General features: G+C 33.1%; 4 protein-coding genes across 4 annotated transcripts; all 4 read right to left on the reverse strand.

Annotated features, from left to right (window-relative positions):
* Nucleotides 1-2050: 2050 nt before the first annotated feature.
* LOC107616022 (monocopper oxidase-like protein SKU5) lies at nucleotides 2051-4625 on the reverse strand. The gene is made up of 7 exons (XM_088499244.1): nucleotides 4467-4625; nucleotides 4258-4367; nucleotides 3891-4161; nucleotides 3541-3670; nucleotides 3089-3449; nucleotides 2409-2777; nucleotides 2051-2312 (listed from the first exon to the last, which is right to left on the reverse strand). The coding sequence occupies exons 1-7, from the start codon at nucleotides 4623-4625 to the stop codon at nucleotides 2051-2053; spliced, it is 1662 nt and encodes a 553-aa protein (XP_088355370.1).
* Nucleotides 4626-9192: 4567 nt separating this feature from the next.
* Nucleotides 9193-10669, reverse strand: LOC148546538 (uncharacterized). Its single transcript, XM_088499245.1, has 7 exons — nucleotides 10508-10669; nucleotides 10334-10420; nucleotides 10153-10218; nucleotides 9864-9998; nucleotides 9616-9728; nucleotides 9452-9545; nucleotides 9193-9366 (listed from the first exon to the last, which is right to left on the reverse strand). The coding sequence occupies exons 1-7, from the start codon at nucleotides 10667-10669 to the stop codon at nucleotides 9193-9195; spliced, it is 831 nt and encodes a 276-aa protein (XP_088355371.1).
* A 2707-nt stretch (nucleotides 10670-13376) lies between these two features.
* Nucleotides 13377-14882, reverse strand: LOC148546539 (uncharacterized). Its single transcript, XM_088498188.1, has 3 exons — nucleotides 14711-14882; nucleotides 13828-14103; nucleotides 13377-13714 (listed from the first exon to the last, which is right to left on the reverse strand). The coding sequence occupies exons 1-3, from the start codon at nucleotides 14880-14882 to the stop codon at nucleotides 13377-13379; spliced, it is 786 nt and encodes a 261-aa protein (XP_088354314.1).
* Nucleotides 14883-17138: 2256 nt separating this feature from the next.
* LOC107619490 (ras-related protein RABC2a) lies at nucleotides 17139-20282 on the reverse strand. The gene is made up of 6 exons (XM_016321788.3): nucleotides 19917-20282; nucleotides 19462-19530; nucleotides 18342-18407; nucleotides 18110-18231; nucleotides 17906-18034; nucleotides 17139-17736 (listed from the first exon to the last, which is right to left on the reverse strand). Exons 1-6 carry the CDS (start codon nucleotides 20119-20121, stop codon nucleotides 17635-17637), a joined length of 693 nt encoding a protein of 230 aa, XP_016177274.1. The 5' UTR covers nucleotides 20122-20282; the 3' UTR covers nucleotides 17139-17634.
* Between the last annotated feature and the right edge of the window lie 2439 nt (nucleotides 20283-22721).

The raw sequence follows: 22721 nt of genomic DNA on the forward strand, positions 1-22721 counted from the left end.
TGTTATTTTTTTGTGTGTACTGAATAAATAGAAATAAAGATAAACAGCTTGATTAAACGCTAAATATAAATGGATAAATTTAGATATTAACAAACTAGTATTTTTGTTATTATGAAAATATAAATTTTTTTAAATTATGGTCCACCTTATCCTAATAATATAGATTATACATAGCACAAAATATTTATAGAATCAAATTATTTTTATAAAAAAAAGTCATAGGTTGACAAAAAACTCTGGCTAAGAAGACTAAAGTCTCTGTAAATAAAAAATCAAATAATAAGATTTTTAGTTATTATTTTTATATAAAAAAGTCTAATTTTTATTAATAATTAATTTTAACATCCGTTATCTAAAATTTGAAATAATTTAACGCGTATACTTTTACATTTAATTAGGTGTTAAGTCTGTTGTACAAATAGAACTAATTAATTTTTATATTTGCTATTTAAAAATAATATTTTTTCTCTATGTATATAAAAATATAATTAGATATTAGCATAAAAAAATTATATTGATAGTTATAAAATTAACTCAAAATTAATTTTTTTAAATAATTAAATCTTGATTCTAACTTTTAATTATAACATTAGTATTCTCTCCAAATTATATGTAATAAATATTTGAAAAAAGAGAAATAAAAATATAAATTAGAAAGATAAGCGGTGAAAATTTAAAACTAAATAAAAAATATATATAATAATAATAATATTTTTTATTTGAATCATATTATTTTGTTAATTTTATTTTCTGTAGAACAGAAAGGTAGAAAAAATAGAGAATGAGAAAAAAGATAGAGAAAGATAAAGATGAAGAATGAGAATGAGGGTTTGTTAATTTTGGAAGAAAAAATTTATTTTAATTATAATAAAAAAATATCGGATGACATGTTTTAATTTGTCAAATTACTAATATAAAATATAAATTATATATAGAGTGGAAATGGTAGAGAGAAATAGAAAAATGGAGAGAGGTAGATGAGAGAATTTAGGAATATAGTTTATTAATTTTAGAGAAAAATATTTTCTCTCAATTTTAATAAAGTGTCATGTGACATATTTAATTATTAAATTAGATAATAATATATGATACATAATATAGGTATATTTCAATTTTAATTTTAATGTAATTAAAGAATATCATGTTACACAATTTTTATTATCAATTTCGTAATTAGTCATTAATAATGATATATAAAAGAGATAGAGTGGTTGAAGGAATGAGAAAGATAGAAAAAAGAGGAGAGAAAAACTCTTTAATTTTAAGGAGAAATATTTGATTTCAATTACAATAAAAAAATAAAAAAATGATACGTAAGATATTTTTGTTATAAAATTAATAATTGATAATAGATATAAAAATAAAAAAATAAAATATAAAGCCTATAAAGCAATTTTTCACCTATATTCAATTACCTAATGTTACACTAACAAAATGAAACAAACCAATTCAAAATCCTCTTTGCCAAGAAGCAATTCGCTTTAGCTTTCTCAATTTTCTGCATTTATTTATTGACAATCACTTAACTATGCATTTCAAACACATAATTTTTTGACAAAAATTCTAGTTGTCTAGAGTAAATTCATAAAAGATTTGTTACAAATATATAAAAAAACCTAAGTACTTACAGCTTTAAACCGCAATAAAATCAAATTGGAATAAAATCAGGAATCAATCTAACTTTTTATTATTAGTGAAACAATTCAGAAGTATTCCTAAACTTACGTGTATATATATATATATATATATATATATATATATATATATATATATATATATAATCACATTTCAGTGCTAAACTCAGTTCAAAATATAACCCTCTAAACACAGAATTTTTTGCTATTTAGTAACCATGTTGGAATTGGTTCTCAAAATCAAATTTCCCTTCTATAAAAATAAAACGGTTGGAAAACTTGCTGGTGCTGGTGCTGAAGCACTATAATTTTCAAATATCCCTGCGGTTTTCAAATAATAGAAAAGAAAATCACAATCATTTGTCTTGTATTTCCAATCTTAACGAAGAAAAAATTGAATGTAACTGTAAACAAAACTAACCACATAAAAGAAGGTTTTCTGGTGGTGGTCTCTCCTTAGCAGGGTCAGGATCAGCATCAAAAACTCTAATGTATAGTTCTTGGCCTAAGTACCATCTTTTCAAAATTTGTGACCTCAAGTTCCACATTCCGGGATTGTCGAGGAAGGCGTAAACCGCCGTCCATCCTCCGGGGTAAACTTGGACGGTGGACTTAACGACCGGATCAACAAGGTTGTAAGTATCACGTGAGGCCGGGGTCCAGTCTCCATCTCCAAACCTATTGGTAATCATTAAAAAAGAATTTAATCTAGATAGATTCTGTTTTGAATCCTAAATCCTAAATTCTAAATTTCGAGAGACGCACTTAACTTACCCCACAAGAAAGAAACCAAAACCATCCAAATGCCAAGTATCCATGACATTCATCTTATTTTTGAAGACAAATTCTGCCCATCCTTTGTGTTTACCAGAAACAACTGAAATTCCATATGAAGCATTAGCATTGACAGAGTCATGAGGAAACGCATCGAGTTGATATACGCCGCTGCCGTTTACAAAGTGGTCGGCGAGTTTCAACGGCGTGCCAATGGTGTAATAAGAGACATTATTGACGGCATAGCGCGGTAGGCCGCTTATTTCTTCCAGGGAACCTAGAAGAATGAAGGTGTGTGACAGAGTCACATTGCTAACATTGAAGGTTCCTTGTGGATTAGGCCTTGCCGCTCCCGCGGTCAAATTCCACCTGCTCAAGTTATCCTTGAATAGTTAGTTGGTCGAAACTTATGTATTTGTCTTCATGTGGAGTTGATAGTTAAAAATCATTAGATGACAGTTTAATCAAATCTGTCAAATCATCTAAAGGTTCTCGATTATCAATTTCATACAAAGACAACTGTACGTGAGTCTTCACCTAGTTAGTTACACAAAAAGCAATACGTTCTGATATGTAAACAAATTCGCAGATGAATTGTGGATTAGTACGCACACGAAAAATGAAACAAGTCTTCGAATTTAGAGCAAGGTTGAAAGTCACCTTTTTTTTAGTATAATTACCTAATGGATTTGGCTTGATTTCGTGAAAATTCAACATCAAAAGGGTCTGGTCCAGTTGGCAGAGGTCCAGTAACACCTTTGGTAGAATTTGAGTAGTGAAGCACTCCTACACCTACAAGGTTGCTAGAATCATTTGTGTTGGTTAATTTTGGACTGGCGACGATATAATAATCAGCTTCGCTTTGATTCGTCGTCACAATAACAGAGTAGGACTGGCCAATATGCACATCAAGAGAATCCAATGGGATTTGGTTGGTATAAGAGCCTTCTGTCTCAACTAGTAGCATTTCATGATTCTGAATTCTGAGATTCAAGCTCAATGCATTCCCCACATTTGATATTCTAAACCTGTAGCTCTTACCTGCAATGTAGCCAGGGAGGTAAAAAATTATGTGAAATGCTCCGGCTTGAATCAAATCGAACCGGGAGATGTACAATTACAACTTACAAACCTTGTGTGACAGTGAAGGACTCAAAGGACTTTGACAAGTTGTTTCCATAAGGACCTTTTCCATTCATCAGAATGAATTTAGGAACTGCATAACTATTTACATCCTTATTTCGCATCATCGACTTACTTATCTGTCCAAACCATAAAACAAATGCCATTTACTCCTTCTGTCTCAAAATATTTGTAACGAGTAAAAGATAGTTATTTTTACTGATGTGGCATTACGTAATTAGATGCACATGTAAAATTATTTTACACTGACAGTACATCAAAATTAAATTATATATTCACTGAATTGTTGAGTGTTTCGCAAGAAACATAAATTCAAGGCTAATAGTTCATGGTTATGACCTTGTAGTCTTCAGTAGACCAATCCCCCATAAGAAGATCAAATTCGGCTTCCGGTTTGGGGAAAGGCACGGCAATGACATCGCGATTGTTGACTCGAATCGCTCCGAAACCCGCGGCGGCCTTTTGGAATTGAATAGAAGGGTAGTAGAAGAAGGTACCTATTTGATCTTTGGTTTGAAAGACATAAGTCCAATTATGATGAGGTAGAATGGGGCAATTTGTTCCAGAAACTCCATCTTGCCAAGAGTTAAGCCTTTGTTGTATACCATGCCTACACCATTATCAAAACAACAATATCACATTATCATTATACATCTTCTATTGTCAATTGACAAGAATACCCTTACTCAATTCAGAATATTTGTACCAAGTGAAGAATAGTGGTTCATCCAAATTGTTGAAGACATTGACATTGACAACATCATTGGTTGTGACATTAATAAGGGGACCAGGGAACATTTCATTGATAGCAATAACCTGTTGAACAGAATAATAAATAAACATTAAGAACATAGTTAAGATGCAGAATCATTCATCACAAGCTACAAAAGACTTTTGAGAAGTTGTTGATCATACACTTTGATTCACATTCAAAGGTGAAACATTTGTATCAAGAGAAACATGCCATTCATGGTAAACTTCAATGGCACTACACCTTGTAACAAATTCTAGAACTAGAAATGTAGTATAGGTGAAGAGCATGAACACCCTACAATAATAGCCATTGATTCTCATTTTTTTTGTTTCTTAGATCATAACAAGTGATATAGCCTTCCCAGAAAGGAAATAGAAATAGGCTATAAAACCAACAATTTTATATCACAAGATACAAGTGTCCTAGGTTGGTGAAAATTTCTAGGTATGTTTTTATTTAAAAATGTTAGTTGTACACTAAAATCAGTCACCAAAATCGGCCACTATCTATTTAATATTTGTGTATAAATATATGTTTGTTTAACTTATTTTTAATATGTATTTTATATTTTATATTAATAACTCATTTTAGTGACTGATTTTAGTGTACATGTAACATGGTAGTCTTTTATTATTGCATGTCTTCACCTTTCCGTATTCATGTGAAAGAAAGGGCGTGACTTCGAATGAATTAAAAATAGACTAGAAGACTTAAATTGATTTTTAAATCAAAGGTTATATATAGTTTTTTTTGGTTGACTAGATTATATATAGTTTGGAACAAATTAAGAAAATTGATATAATATTAGGTATAGTAAAATAATTCATTTATTTTTAGAGTTAAACACAAAGTGGCCTTTAAAATTGACTACTTGTATCAAAAAGATTTTCAATATTCCAATTGCATCATAAGAATCTGCAAAATTAAAAAAATTGCATCAATTAGTTTTCACTCTCTTTCTATTGAGTTACTCGTCATAAACTGAGTCACTTAGCACATATTTTTTTACATTAGACTAAATAAAATACGGAAAAGTTCTGCATACAAGCCATTAGGGCTTGTATGCTTTACAAGCTCATTAAACAATAAAACGAAAATACGCGTTGCTCCACATACGTTGATTACACGCGCTATATAAGATTCCGCGTATATCTAACTACCAAATTTAAAATATTTGTTTCCTTCTTCGTTTTCGTTATTTTGAGATTTGGTTGTTCTTCTTCTCGCGCGTCTTCCCTCGTTCTTCTCCATCGTTCTTTTCCTCTCCCTTTCTCACTGGTATGTTCTTCGTTTACGTTACTTTTTTCTCTCTCTTCAACTCGAGCTTCGTTTTCTATTTTGATTTGTTGTTTTCTGAAATCAAAGTTTGAACTCGTTTTGAAGATAATGGCATTCCACCTCAGATTCTCAGTTGAATCCAGGCGAAGTGGATTATGAATTTGAATCTAACGAAGTTCCTGAGGTTTGATTTACATAATCAATTTTCTTTCAGTAATTTGTATAGCATTGTGTGGTTGAAAAATTGCTGAACATTGACTGTGAAACTAACACGTTAACATGAATCTGTCGATTCAATGTATTAGTTGTGATTAATTACCTGGAATTTATAGCAGACGCTCGGGTGTAGATCAGGTCTTTTTTTGGGTGTATTTTTGCTAGAAGTGTGGGTGTATCTACACTACTGGCTTTGTTATTTTAATTGAGTTGTTGTTGTTCAGGTGTATTATATCAGACATGATTGGGTGTGTTTTTAGTTTTTGACATGGTGTATTCTGCAGCCTGTGTATTTACAGTTTATGGCTTTAAAGGTTATTGTGTAGTTAAGTTGTTGCGGTTCGGCTGTATCATATTAGGCATGATTGGGTGTATTTGAATCATATCTATGGGTGTATTCACAGTTTCTGACACGGTGTATTGTGCAGCCTCTCTCGGTTGTTGATGACGAGCTTGTTCCGAAGGTTGGAATGACCTTTACCACCCTTGAAGATGCTAGAAAATTTTACAGGAACTACGCCAAGGCTGCAGGTTTCTCTACAAGAGTTCGGTGCACAAATAGGAAGGAAAACGAGATTAAGAATCAACTGATTACATGTAGCAGAGAGGGAAAATGGAAATCTAAAATATCTCCGACCGAGAAGACCAATCCTACAGCCGGTTTAAACTGTCCTGCAAGAATTTATATACACACATTGAAGGATGTCGGTGCTTGGATTATTTCAAAGGTTGTGCTCGATCATTCACACCCCTGCTGTCCAAGCAAAGCAGAGATGCTCAAACAGCACAGGGAACTAAGCATGTCCATTCGTCGTACAATAGAGAATAACGAGGAGGCCGGTATCAGACCAAGCAAAACATACCAATCATTTGTTGCGGCTGCCGGGGGTCATCGCGAGTTAAATTTTATCGAAAAGGACGTGAAGAATTACATTACGAGGGAAGTGCGGAATGTTTCCGAACAAGAAGATGCAAAGAAATTCGGGAAATATTTGTTAAGAATGAAAGAGAAGAATCCGAATTTCTTTTTTGAGCTCCAACTCGAAAAGGATCAATCGATTAAGCTCGCTTTTTGGGCCAATGCAAGAAGCAGAGCCGCCTTTGAGTATTTCGGAGACGTCATTTCATTCGACACCACCTACAATACAAACAGGTAACAAACTGCCCCTGTTTATGATGCTAAATTATTTTATTTTTACGAATCCGCATCAGAGGTGTATATTGGCTGTTTCATTGGGTGTATGCAAAGCATTTGTTAAGGTGTAACTAATGATTTTGCATTCTGGACCATGGTAATTTATTTCAGGTATAATTTGGTCTGTGGTTCTTTTGTCGGGGTGAATCACCACGGTCAGTCAACACTTCTCGGATGCTCTTTGATGAAGAACGAAGAAATTGAATCATTCAAATGGTTATTTCAATGCTGGTTTCGTTGCATGGGAGAAAACGCTCCGAAAGGGTTTCTCACCGATCAGTGCGCATCAATGAAAAGGGCTTTAGAGGCCTGTATGCCAACGACAATTCACCGTTGGTGTATTTGGCACATCATGAAGAAGATTCCAAGCAAATTAAACGGGTACAAGGGACATGCCGATATCGAACAAGAAATGAGCCAAGTTGTTTGGAACTCTCATAACAAAGACTCATTCGATAGGAATTGGAACGATTTTTTGCTGAATTTTGGTCTTGCGGACAACAAGTGGCTTTCAGGTAATGTCTTTTTAAAATCTGCAGCAGAGGTGTATATTGCATGTTCCCTCGGGTGTATTTACAGTCTGTGTTTGGGTGTATTATGCAGATCTGTACGAAGACCGTCACATATGGGTTCCTATCTATCTGGATCACCACTTCTGGGCAGGGATGAGAAGCACACAAAGGAGCGAGAGCATGCATTCCTTTTTTAACAAGTATATCACCCGGAACAGCTCGCTTATTCAGTTCATCAAACAATACGATAATTGCCTCGGAAGCAAGGAGCAAGCAGAGAGAGAATCAGATGCTGCAGATTTTCATACGGTCATATCGTGTGCAACCAAATCCTCCATTGAAGCTCAGTTTCAAGATGCGTACACTCACGCAAAGTTTAGGAAAGTCCAAGCACAATTCAGAGGAAAGGCGAATTGCATCACCAGATTAAAGAATTCCGCTCTAGGCTATTCAGTATACGAAGTCGGAGAACAAGTTTCCAGCTCAATATTCAACAAGTTCGTGGTTACTTACGACTCAGTTGCAGCCGAGGTAAAATGCGAATGCTTATTATTCGAGTCGAGAAGGATACTGTGCCGTCACGCACTAAGCGTGTTAAGCTTCGAACAAGCAAGCCAAGTGTCACCTAGATACATACTGGAACGATGGAGCAAGAAGGTAAAGAGGCGACACACACACATCAAGAGCAGCCACGACGAGCCACTAATGGAGCCAAGAAGCAAGAGGTTTGACCAATTGGTTTTTCGTTCGCAAAATATTTGCGAATTTGCCTCTGAATCGGAGGAGCTGACTGCAATTCTGCACCGTGCGTACGATAACGTCATGGCCGAGATGGAAGCATTAAAAGCCAAAAGGAAGGGGACATCTTCTTTATCCCACGAAGACGCCAACTTGGAATCCGTTAACGAGCTTCAAAGCCCGCCAAGGATTCGAACAAGAGGACGTCCAAAAAACAGGCTAGGTTCAAAGCTGGAGAAACAGATCACAAATGGCACAAAGAAGAAGAAGACGAAAGTTTTAAGCGAGGTAAAAGTAATGTTCTTTAAATTTGTGGCGATTGGGTTTATTTTTCTCGTTAATAGGTTAGCTAATGTGTGAGTGTTATATTCAGATAAACCTGTTTGATGCTGCATCAGCGGCGCATTCAAATTCCAGCCAATATCAAGGACACGTTATGAATTATCAGTTCAGGGTACCAGCAGCAGGGGATAACTCTTTGGGTGTATAGTTTTATAGAATATGGGTGTAAAAGCACCGTTCTTTTGGGTGTATTTTTGTTCATTGACAATTTACATATAGACACATATATAGATTCATATAGAACAAAAGCTCTAAAAATTCGCAGGTTATGGGTGTATATTTGATTTGATGTTTTTCTTCATATTTTAGTACATGTAATTCATACATTTTGAATACAGCACAGACAGTTTGGGTATATATTTTATGCAATGTTGGGTGTATTATTAGACCTGCGTTGGGTGTAACAGTTTATAATTTGCGTTTATATATGCCTTGATTTTTTCCTTCATATTTTACCACCTGTAATACAGCTTTTGAATACATCACAGACAGTTTACCAGCACAGATAGTTTAACTATGGGAAAAAATATACATGGAATAGAAGTTGTTGATAAGTGGAAAATATTTACATCATTTGTTCAATTTACAAACTACCCAGCAGTTGGATTACGCAGTTTCTATATCAGCAGAATTAATCTGACAAAACGGACTCAATAATACAGAGGATGGCTTCGACAGCCTTATAGCACTACTCTCCCTAATTGCCCGATATCTTTCTTTATTCATCTCACTGAATAGTATCCGGGAAGCATACTCCACTCTATAATGGTCCACCTCCTCCTACAATTAAAAAGTATATTCTGTTTAAACAGCAATATTAATTCAGTAAAGTAATACAGAGTTATATAGTTCTAAAGACAGTTACCTGTGGCCAATTATCCCATTCATACTTCCCCTTTTTGATGTTTTCCGGCTCAATTAACTCCATCCACTTCATAACATAGATAGCGCAGTCATAGCTGAAAACGAAGAAAATAAATTACGAATCTCATTTACGAAAGTTTAATGTTCAGACTCACAAATTTATACCTTATTTTTTGGCCTGATATTTTAACATATGATGATTTAATTTTCTTCTCGTTCTCCCCTTTCTGCAGAGGTTCCCCGCCGGCATATGTTATCAATCTTGAAAATACATATTCCTTAAATAGCAAAACAAATCAGTAATACACCCGAATAAATGCACAAGATACACCCAACTGAATGGACAATATACACCCAACACAACTAACGAAATAGACCTAAATATTAAAGTAAAGAAGACAGAGGCAACTTACAGTGAATTTATTAATGTCCTTTCTCTCATCGCTTGGAGCTTTTTTGTGTAGCGGGTCAAGTATATGACATTTCCGCTTTCTTGTATTTATTAGCCATAACCACCAATGCCCCGAGTGGCAAACAGGAGCAAAAATCTGAAGGATTGCCACATTTCAACAGTGTGTTATTTTATTTGGCATATAAGTAAATAAGCGTACTAACAAATTTAGCAAACAAAAACTTACATATGGATGCGAAGTTAATTTTTTTTCTATCTATGAAGGGAATGAAACTCGGGTAGGCTTCCACCCTGAATTCCTTTTTCGTTTTCGGTGATACGAATTCCCCCTTTGGGTGATCCGAAAGTGCCATGCACTGTAAGAATTGCGAAACAAGAAATGAAATACTAAACTTACACCCAATTGAACGTAAAAAATACAGCCAAATCAATACAGAAAATACACCCAAAGTTCGTAGAAGTAACACTTACCACAATATCGGGGGGGAGACAGTATATTTGTTCTTGAAACCTCTTTTCATTTTTCTGGTTGAGGACGATGCAGATGGCAGATACAATCTAGAAATATATGCCGAAATCAATTTTACATTAATAAGCATTGCAATTGACTTTGGTGTAAAAACATTAATGTTATTCTAATATTACCTGAGATTCTATATCACTTTTTGCTTGGAGGGATACAAGGTGCATTCTCATCAAAATGTATTCTCCTTGGCCAATCAGAGTGCACATTTCCTCATACTCGTTAGTATTGCCATCTGCATCTTCCTTCAGTCTCGTCCCCCAGATATAGCACTTTTGTTTCATATCATCCGTAATCTAATATAATCCCCCAGGAGTTCAAAACTTTGCAGAATTTTCTCCCCCAGTCTCCCTCTGAATTTGTGGACTTTTGTTCTTCCCCTTCGCCGCACTGCTTGCTATTTTTTGGACCAAATCGTCCAATTGTTCTATCAAATTTGCAGATTCAGGAGATTTTGCCCTTTCTGTCTCCTGCGTTGACGCCCCCTCCTGGCTTGAATCAGTCAATCTAAGGATGAATGATGGCACCCCTGGATCTGTTTTAGGAACATAGGATGCTGTCCGTGCCATCATCAACAGGGCAGCAGCGTCTTCTGCGTCTGGATGACTGCGTCATCATGTATAAGAATAAGAATAAGAATAAGAATATACGGATGATAAGCAAAGATTGATTTTAGTCTGATGAACTTACATTTTAGTTGGAGATGGGGGAAGCGTGGGTGTGGTCTCTTGAAGTTGTTTGGGGGTTTCAGAAGTGCTGCACAGTTACAAAAAATTAATCACGGCGTAAAAAAAATTAATCAGGAACAATATACACCCAAACTGTTAGCTAATATACACCCAAACTCTAAACAAATATACACTCAATACTATTTCTTACGTTTCTGTAGTCCCTTCAATCTGTATCATAGGGGTTGGTTCAAAATCTATCTCAGTGGTTGTTTGGGATGCCGGCACAAAAATCTGAATCGGGACTCTAAACAAGAAGAAAAATGAAAGGTTAACAACGCCTTTGAAAATAATAAGGTTATAAGGTTGAAATATTATTGGAAAACTCACATTGCAAGCGCTTCCGACGGTGTCTGTTCCCTCACAACCATCATATTCGAATCAGACGGACTCAACCTAAAATACACCCAAAGAAATTCAAGAAATACACCCGAACAATTCAAAAAGAAGACAGGCTTTGTTTTTTTGAGAACTTACATACTTGTAGTTTTTGCTTTTTTTTCCTGCCTTTTTTTTTCTTGAATAAAATAATAAAGGGCTTTTTTTCTAAAAAAAATATATACAGAATTAGAAGTAGAAGGGTAATAGAAGAACAAAAGTAACAGTTATTTGAAAGAGAAATTACATGCTCTGTGACGGCTGGTTTACACTACTCTGTTCTGTGCATCCTTGAGAGGAAGGAGCATCACTTCCCAAGTTCACAGCCGGTATTCTAAAACAGATTTGATGTTATTCAGACAAAATAAGATACAGGTATAAAATACACTCAAATGAATGCACAAGATACAACCAACCGAATGGACAATATACACCCAACACAACAAACGAAATATCCCAACTTAATAAACAACATAAACCCAACTTGATCAACACAATACACCGAAATGGTTCCACAAAATACACCCAAATCATGATAACAAGATTTTATTAAATAATAAAGCTTCTTACGTTTCAGACGACACATAGCGACCTTCTGTCGATCGCAGGTCAGCTTGGTTCTCTCTGCAAAACAAGAAACAATTATTAGCATACAAAACACACCAAAATATGAAATAGACAGCCCAGCAAGACATACCCCTCTGCAGCAGATTTATCAACATTTTTCCTTAGCCATTCATCTAGTTCGTCACTTGATATTTCATATGTCTCACTACATTCATAAAAGAAGACGTTAACAAAAATAATTACGATGATAGACGGTAATATAGCTTACGAGGTACTGTACCCGTCAAAGTATTGATCTTCTTTAGGAGGTGAATCCTCCACAACAACTTTTTTCTTTTTTGGTTGTGTTCTGGGTGGAAAAAAAAGAGTACCAATCAGAAATAAAAAATTAATTTTATCACAGAATAGTCGTCTAATCTAATTATATGCAAAGAAGTGCTTACTTTTTGGTGTTGTTTTTGTTTTTTTCTTCTCCTTCTCCTTCTCTGCAGGTGATGATTCTTCGCTCCTATAAGTTAATAATAGATACTTCAGTTAATACACGAAATCTTTATAATGAAGCCAAAAGAAAGGAGTAATAATTTCAGGACATTACTCATCACTTGGTTCAGATTCAGATTCTGAATCAGAATCTGACTCCTCTTGCCTCTGCTTTCTTTTTCTGGAGTCCATTCTGGAAGGCAAACAATCATTATTTAGAACATACTAAAAATACACCCAAATGAATTCACAATATACACCCAACTGAATATACAATATACATCCAACGCAGCAAACGAACACACCCAGCTTAATAAACTACACACACCCAACGTGATCAACAAAATACACCCAACTCGAAAAAGAAATTACACCCAAGTATGGTACTTACTTTTTCCCCTTTTTGCTGGGGTGTTTTCTTCCTGAATCCTCTGAGTCTTCTTGAGTCTCAGACTCAGAGGTAGAAGTGTCAATGTCAGTAGCTGTTTCTGTCTCCGAAGACGATGTTGGACTCGCCTTCCTTTTTTTTGTTTTTTTTATTTCTTGTTTTTTTCTTTTTTTTTCTTTTTTTTTCATTTTTTCTCTTGCTCTTGTCTCCGCCATCTTCACAATCCCCTGAAACATTAGATATTTTAGCTAGCAGCATTCAGGTAAATAAAATACAAGCAACATATTATGTTTACTTACCAAAATTTTCTCTCTTTCTGCAGTCATTCTTTCCACCAACTGCTCCTTAGTCCAGTTGGCAATCCAAGGCTTTGGTGGTCTTTCAGCCCTCTTCTTGCCTTTGTTTTCAGAAAGATGAAAGTATATTATCATCAGGGTAAAGAGGCAGCCATCAATTGCCTTCTTCTTCTTCTCCTGGTAGTCTGTGATGCCCTTGATCAAGAAGGTCAAAACATGTCCCCCAGTTTCTCTCCGATATGCCGTCCATCTTAAAAATTGGGGCCAGGTGCACGGGTGATATTTTGTTTATCGTCGTTGGCAAAAGGAACGCCATCTGTATGTAGAGGATGAATATCCTCTTGAACATCAGGCGTTCCTCTTCGTTGCCAACGCCGATTTCCATCATTTCATCGGTAAGACTTTTGAGGGTCTTACCCTGGAATCTTCTATAAATTATTTTGTCATCATCAGAAAGTTGCTTATACTCAACTTTCTCAGGAAACAGATTTCCTACAAAAAGGAAAACAACAAAGTATCAAAGTCGGTTCAAATACACCCAAGCATCAACCTTAAATACACCCAAGCATCAACTTAATATACACCTATAATTTTGAGCTAGTTACCTGTTGCATTGATGCCAAGCGCATCACCTATTGTTTTTGGTGTTATTTGGAAAGAACCATATCCTGTCTTCAGTCTGTTCTCCCCAAGTTTGAAGTTGTTTGCCAGTTCCCTTAAGAGTTGGTGATCCACCCTGAGTGGTGGGATGTGCATCAACCCACCGAATCCGAGATCCCTCACAATTGCCTTCTTCTCCTCAGTCATGTTTCTGAACTTATCACTCAGGAGATGTGTGGCACACTTAAGGTCTTTTGTTTTGTTTCTTGCTGCCATTTTCTCTGAAACGAAAAATACACCCAAAGACATCAGTACGATACACTTATATATATGAGTCAGATACACCCATTAATAACAGTAAGATACACCCATAGATATGATTCAGATACACTCATTGATAACAGTGAGATACACCCATAGATATGATTCAGATAAATCCATATATATCAGTCAGGTATCACTCAAACATGCTTCAATATCAAATTAATTGAGATATCAGTAAGATACACGCATATATGAGTCAGATACACCCATTGATAACAGTAAGATATACCCATATGTAAGAATCAGATACACCCATTGATAACAGTGAGATACACCCATAGATATTATTCAGATACATCCATATATATCAGTCAGATATCAGTCAAACATGCTTCAATATCAAGCCACATTACAAGTTCAAGCAGTATACACCCCCCAATCTACGGAATAAACCCCCAAAAATCAACAACAATAGTAGGAGAACTTAGAACAAGAACGTAGAACGACGTAGAACTTAGAAGAACGACGTAGAACTTAGAACAGTGTAACAAAGAAGCAAGAAGTAAACCCTAGAAGAACGACGTAGAAGAAAAGTAAAATATACAGGAATCTTAACGAACTTACGTTGAGTATTGTTGCTTTGCTTCAGATTCTTCACGAAGAGTTTGATGGTGTTTTGATGGAGGTTTCGAAGAACGATTTGTATGTTTTGAACTTTGATTTTCGCTCGAAAATGGAAGGGTTTCCTTGTTTTCGAAGCGTTTTGAGAAGTGGAAGAAGTGGAAGAGTTTCCCATACGTAACGGTTGTAGTGTTGAGCGCGTGATTTTGACGCGCCATGTTATCTCTCTTTATGCGCGTGGCTTCTATTTGGGCTGGGCCAACTTGTAAGCTTGTAAGCTTGTATGTGTAGCCCAACCCAATAAAATAACGTTACTTTAGTTCTCAAATTAAATGTTTGATGAAATGACATTAATTAACCATAATAAATCACAAAATGTCTTATCTTCACAAAAACAGTATTGTTTTGTTTAGTCCAACATAAAAAAAAATGTGTCAAGTCATTTACTACGTGGAGATAAAGAGATAAAAGAAAAGAGAATAATATAATACCGTTTTTTCAATATCAAAAACATTTAAAGTATAATTAGAATCTCAAAATCTTTTCAATACAAGCGACTAATCATACAGATTTGGGGCTTAATATGTAATGTAAGTTCCCTCAAAAGTCAAGAGATTGAAACATTACTGACTAGAAACAATATGTGTGTCATTGATGCATTGTGACTTTGACCAAGACCCCCTAACAAGGGCATAAATGCTAACGAATTCAACAACACTTGACTGATATCACAATGAAAGTTTTGGAAATAAATAAGCCGGCATTAAATTTGGAAATTAAAGTTAATGAAATAGGATCGGTGCATGGAAATCTTCCTTAAAAATTAAATGATTAAATATGGAGTTTTCTAAAATCACTTTTTTTTTTTGGTGACTACTAAAATCACTTATTAAGATTACTTAAAAAAAAGTTAGGTTTTTTTTTAAAATAAATACATTACAAAATATTAGGAACTCCAAATTTTGTTAACAAAATGTTTCTATATGTGAATTAATCATTTATATATTAATAATATTAGTTTTATTTCATTTTAAATTCATTTATTTTAATATAAATATTATATTATATCTATTAAATTTCATTAATTTATTATATAATTTCCAAAATTATATATTTTAATTAAGGGTTAAATGCGATTTTGGTTCCTAAGGTATAGACAAAAAAAAAATTTCGTCTCCAATTTCTTTTTACATACAAAATCGTTCCTAAGATTTAAAACCAAGTTTTAAAATCGTCATTTTTACTTAAATATTACAATTTGGACCAAATTATCCATAACAAAAAAATTATAAAATTAAACAAAAAAAGAAAAAAAAAAAGAGAAAGAGAGTGTTTCTGCTCCTTCAAAAGAGGAAAGAAAGAAAGAAGAAGCTACCCACAATCCACCTCTGCCTCCGCTTCTGTCGCCACCTCTATACGATTTCTATGGTAAGAACAATTTTAAAACCAAATTAAACCTTAGAAACGATTTTGTATGTAAAAAAATAACTTAGAGACCAAAATCATACTTAACCTTTTAATTAAATATAAAATCATTTCAGTTTAATCCAATCTTTTTGAAGTTGGGTTTGTATTAGAAAAAAATAATATGATAAATAAAAACTAGAGAACTGTATCCAAATTCAACTACATTAACCCAACTTCGTCATGTGCACCCATAGTTGTACATACATAAATTCAAATTAATTAGATAATTATCTTCAGCAAAGTAATTTTGCAAATTGCAAGGGTAAAAATGCATTATTTGTAGTAGCTTTTTTCTTAAGGTTTTGTGTTTGGTGTGTTTGTCCCATATGTACTGTCTAATGTAGCAAGACACAATTATACGCAGAATAATGTGGCCTAAAAATGGAATCCAAACTTTTTCTTCCCTTAAACATTAAGTATGAAGAAATAGAAACTTAAATTAATGAAGAGTGGGATAGAAACTTGTTTTTATATATTTTTGGATTTTTGTTTGGTACATAAGTTAGAGGTTTGCCCCCCCTTTAAACTCTACCTTGCGTAGCTTTGTTTTTACTTATTACGTAGAAAACACATAGGAAGATTGAATTTGGTACATGCCTAAAATCTAAATAGTGACCTAGTATAACAATGTCAAGTTACAAAAAGTATAATTATAATGAAATAAATATACTCAAATCACTCTCTCTTGGTTTATATATAATTTTTATTAAAATTTATAAAAATAAAAATGTTATCAAAAACACATAATAAACTTATTTCAAGAACATACAGAAACTTCTTCAATAATGGTCCAAAATCACTGTTGAGAGCCAGTGAATGAAAAAATATAGCCTATGTTGTTATATCAATATAACCACCATCAAATTCATAATATGAAAAACTTCTTGCTTCCCTACAATAAATTAATTACTATATATCTATTACTTGAAAAAAATAAAATAGAAAAATCGACACTACACTCTGATTTTCACCAAGATTATTACCCAATGGCAAAACCAAATTTATAACACATATAAACTTGCTACATATTTTCCTACTAACACAATCTGGAGGCATATATTTACAATAAGATGTACATTTGTTCAGAAAAAGTGCAAATCTCGGAGAAATACTCACATGCTTCTGAAGCATATTTAATCCATACTCGAAGAATATCCACAACGATTCTTTTTTAATGATAATAATTATTCAGACTTGGTGTTAAAAAAAAAAAAATTAGTAGTTGTGAAGTTCTTAGTACAGTCTTAAACTTATTCCAGAAACATGCAAGTATTTCTCACCCTATGTTTGATTTTGGGTCCTATAAGAGGAAAATTCCGATCTCTAGTACCTTCTTCGGGAAGTTACCGAAACAAGGTTCAAAATATGTTGGAACATATATATGATCATTCCAACTATTTGATTGTGTCATCACTTGTTGTAATACCTGTTTCAAATTCATGTGGCACCTATAGCATACTTTACTGCGAACAACAATCGCCACTCCGAGGTTTATTGTGTATTTGCTTTTGTCTCTTAACTATCGATGATCCATTTTCGCGTAAACTCGGAACCTCTAACATCTGTACATAATTGTTTATTTGGAAGACCCAAAGGATTTTAGTTAGTAACAAGAAGTTATATATTTCACAGTAAAACACTCGTATGTTTAATACTTTGCGTGTGACGCAAGTAATCACTAACTTAATCAAGAAGGGGGAAAAGTTAACAAACTTATAAAGTCTCATATACCTTTAGTGTTAGATCATTGAAGCATTGCTGAACATTTTCCCGAGTTTTGGCGCTACATTCTAGGAACAAGCATCGATGCTCCTGCGCAAGAGCCATACCCTCTTCCTTTGTAACGGCTCTTTCACTCTCCTGAAGTGTAAGGCCAAAGAAAAGTGTAAGGAACAAATAGAAGTTCTCCTTTTATTCACCATAACACTTAATTACCTTATCGACTTTATTGCCAACTAAAATTTTGATGCAATCGGGGTTGGTGGAGTAAAGCTCAACTTCTCTTGCCCATATGTCCACTAGGTTTGTAAATGACTCGCGCTTTGTCACGTCGTAGACTAAATTAGAAAATTGTGAAGGAAAGAAGATGTTAAAGATCAAGATTATAAGCAATAGTTAAGTCATAATTCGAAGTGTACATGTATAATTTTTTGACATCTGAGTGTACCAAGAATGATTCCGTGGGCGCCTCTGTAATACGAGCTTATTACCGTTCCAAACCTCTCTTGTCCAGCTGCAAGAAAAGAAATATTAAGCATACTCTAAGATGCTAGACTACCCCTGAATTTGTTATAGACAAAAAATGACAGAAACGAAACTTACACTGATCATATAACCTGTTAATGTTAGATGAGAATGCCCAAGTTATTAGACATAAATCAATGTTTAAGAAGGAACACTAAACATGTGATTTGCATTTCACAGTCACCAAGTTAATCATATTCAAGATTTTGAACACTTTCTTTTCATCCTAGATAGATTATACAAGACTAGGATTCATTGACAGAGTCAAATTCAAGCTACATCACTGTTTACTTCATAAAAAAGAAACTTTTTTACAAAATCCTCCTTTCAAACAAAAGTTCACATCAAACCTTAAAGTTAACATTTCTTTTAGCGACTTTCATGCTGGAACATTCTCATATAAATATTTCAGGATGTATTAGCTTTCAACACCTTATCAAACTTTCATTTTACCACATTTGACATATGGCATCTAATTCGGACTTGATATCTTTTATTTTTTCTACTTTTTTAAAAGTAAAAGAAAACCATTAAATTTAGCTTTCAAAAGCTTTGCCACTTGAGGGAATGGAAAGAAGGCGAAAGACAAAGAAAGAAAAAAGAAGAACACAGGATATAATTCTTATCATTACTTCTCAATTCTCATGTATCGGTCGGTTACAGAATCATGAACATACTCAAGTGGGTTTAAAGAAATAGTTAGTATACAAAATTTTCGAATACAAGCAAAATAATTATGTTGTTTCCTTAATCCTTATTATATAAGGATCTTCAGGTTGCTCTAATAATCACTTAACAACCCAAATGATACCAAAAACAAAAGAGAGGAATTAAAGTTCTAAAAGAATATCACTTTGTAAAAGAAATATTATGGATAAACTATTCTTATATGAGACAAAGAAAAGAAAGCACTTAATATTACAACTTCTTTCACGCAGAACATAGAGTCAGAACAATAAAGATTCTTAATTAACTACCTAAATTTGTTTTTATTTGCACAAAAAAAAATGAAAATTTAATCAAATAACTAGAAAAACAGTTACCTGTGTCCCAAATAGTAAGCTTCACTCTTTTACCACCAATGGTAAAAAGCTTGATCTTGAAGTCCACCCCTGTCTCAGTAATTTAATAAATAAATAGGGAAAATTACAATCCAAAATTATCCTGAGTTAGTGAAGCACTCAATCTACCAAAAACAATTAAGTGAAAAACTTCAAAGCTAGATGTATGCCACCAAATTCTGATAAACTATGAACAAATAAAAGGTAATCAGACCAACATAATAAGTTCACAGTATATGACAGTTTTTAATAATATACAGAAAAAATGATACTAATAGATAATGAAAGTCCTGAAACAATACATGAGAAGATTATGCAACGTTTAATTTCAATAATATACAGAAAAAATGATACTAATAGATGAATGGCTGAGGCTTGTATAGATTATAGAGCATGTTCCATTGTTAGTGAGAAAGCAAGAAAAAGAAGAAAGGTACCAATAGTGGGGGAAAGATGATGATGAAGGTATTTGGAGATAAAGCTGAGGAGGAGGCTGCTCTTGCCAACACCAGAGTCACCAATCAATAACACCTTAAACGAGTAATCAAAGCTGCTATTCCCTACTTTTGAACCTGAACCCATTTCTCTCTTTTCCTTCTTCACCTTTTCCAAATTCAATAAAAACTCCAATAATAAGAGCATGCAAGTAGATTCATTCAACCATGATTGTTGATGTCACTTTCACATAATAAAGAAAAGGGGTCAAAGTAATTAACTTCAAAACTCAAGAAGTGAAGAGAGTGAATGAGAATGAGAGAAATGAAGAGTTTGGTCCAAGGAAAGGAGTGTAGAAGAGTTAGGACAAATGTCTTATTTGGTAGAATGCCTTGTTAAGTAGTACTAATGTTGGATCACTCCACGCGCCCTTCCTTTCCTTGTTTTGCACACAACACAATCTTCCATGTATTTTGCCGGCTATTGACGTTTTTGTCCTCTTCTCTCTTCTCTACTTCTCCTTAGTCCTTAACATTCACCCTCCGGGGAATTATCTTCCACCCAATGTGAAAGGAGCATTGTTATGGCCTATGGGAATGGGATTGAGTCGCCCATTTCCACCGAATTAATTAAAAATTACTCATTAAATTGATTCAATTTTGGATACAAATTTATTGTTAGTAAATTAATAAAAAAAAAATCTAAAATTGGTCAAAAATTTGGTAAATTAATCATTTTCAGCGGTTAATCATTTTTAATAATAGAACATCAAAAAAAAAAGATAAAGTACTAAATTGGTCCCTAGGTTTGGGCGTAATTCTATTTTAATCCTCAAAGGTTTAAAGTGTTCTATTTGAATTCAAAAAAGTTTCATTTAGCATCAATTTAGTCCCACGGTGAGGTCAAAATTAAATAATTAACAAAATGTCCTACATAACAACAGTTCAAGAACAAAATCGATAATCTGGAGAACAAGTACAAGCTTCAGAGGCACAAAATCAACCATTGATGTATCAATACATTTATTTATCATTTTCTTTAGTTTTATAGAAAATATTTTATTTATATTATAAAAAAATAATAAATAAATGTATTGATGTATCAATGGTTGATTTTATGCCTTGGAGCTTGTACTTATTCTCCAGATTATCGATTTTGTTCTTGTGCTGTTGTTATGTAGGACATTTTGTTAATTATTTAATTTTGACCTCACTGTGGGACTAAATTGATGCTAAATGAAACTTTTTTGGATTCAAATAGAACACTTTAAACATTAAGGACCAAAACAGAATTACGCCCAAACCTAGAGGACCAATTTAGTACTTTACCCAAAAAAATATCTTTTTAAAACACTATATGGTATATATATTATTTTATTATATTTAATTTAATTTTGATTGATTTTTAAATTTTAAACCTTTAACTATACCAATTTAATGATTTATTTGATTTTTAAAACCTTGAAAAAAAGGAGATTATTTACCTTAGAAGTAAGTCATATTGATTTATATGGGTAAATGATTTTATATACATTATAAATTTTATAATTTATTCTTTAAATTATGTTATGTTATTTTGTTAATTAAGTTTATTAAATTTTAGAAAATTTAGATATTAATAAATATATAATATAATAATTGTATTTATGTGTATTTTTAAATTATAATATATATGAAAATAAAATATTATAATGACATAGAAAAACTTATTAAATTGATTTATATAATAAAACTTTAAAGTTCAAAAGTTAGATTAACAAAATTTATTCTATACAAAAAATTATTTGATAATATAAATCACTAAAATAAGAAGTAAAAAAAAATAAAAAATATATTTATAAAAAAATACACTACAAAGAGAGAGTTTTGAAGGTAATAGCTGAAATAAATCGTATGAATTTGAGAAAAAAATTATTTTTGTTAAAGAGACAAAGTATAAAAGATCACTTATGCGGAAAAAAAGGGTGTTAGAAGAGGGATATGATAAAAAAAATTGCAAATAATAGAAAAACACGTGAAAAAACTTTTAAATTGATTGAGATAGTTATGAAAACAATGAAGAAGTATACAATGGACAAGGATTCGCGTAAAATGGCTAGATCGGACAAAGAAGATAGAAATGTCGGTAATCAAAGAGAATTTGAATTGGTTACAGAGAAATATAGTAAGAAGAACAATGAATGCAATAAACTTTAAATCTTTGAAGTTGGTAACAATGAAGAATTAGCCTCATAGGATGCAAATATGAGAATTGGGTACTTACAAAGTTCTTTTGACATTCCATAGAATCCTGAACATAAAAGAGGCTATAATATTAAAAATGAATAGTCTCTTACAAATATTTCATAGTGTTTGGAGGTGGGAGAGTAAGAGTATAGTGAAACTAAAAGAATATAACTAGAGTACTTTGATATCTCATTGCATGTATAATTAGTGGATACATTTAGAATTATAGGAAGTCAATGAAAGAAAAATAGTTGCGTGTGATGAAGCGATGAAATCATGTGCATCTTTCAGTGCAGGCATAGTACAAATTGACACTTGACTAGTTGATGTTATTTGTGAATGGATTCATATCACCATAGACACGAGTGACTTTGATATTCTGGTAAAAGAAGTAGGTCATGAAAATTATGTACAAGAGTGTTCTTCAAAGATGGAATATGAAAAAAAAAGCAATGACAAACATATGGAACAAGTATTGGAGTTAGAAATTAAAAGTGAGAATACTAGCATAAAAAGATTGGTCAAACTGACAAGGGTTCATAATGTGGCGGTAGATTGATGCTGAATATGGTGAAGGGGGAG

The sequence above is a fragment of the Arachis ipaensis genome, chromosome B9 (assembly GCF_059453495.1).
Source record: "Arachis ipaensis isolate K30076 ecotype BB chromosome B9, ASM5945349v1, whole genome shotgun sequence".
In the NCBI taxonomy this organism is placed as follows: Eukaryota; Viridiplantae; Streptophyta; class Magnoliopsida; order Fabales; family Fabaceae; genus Arachis; species Arachis ipaensis.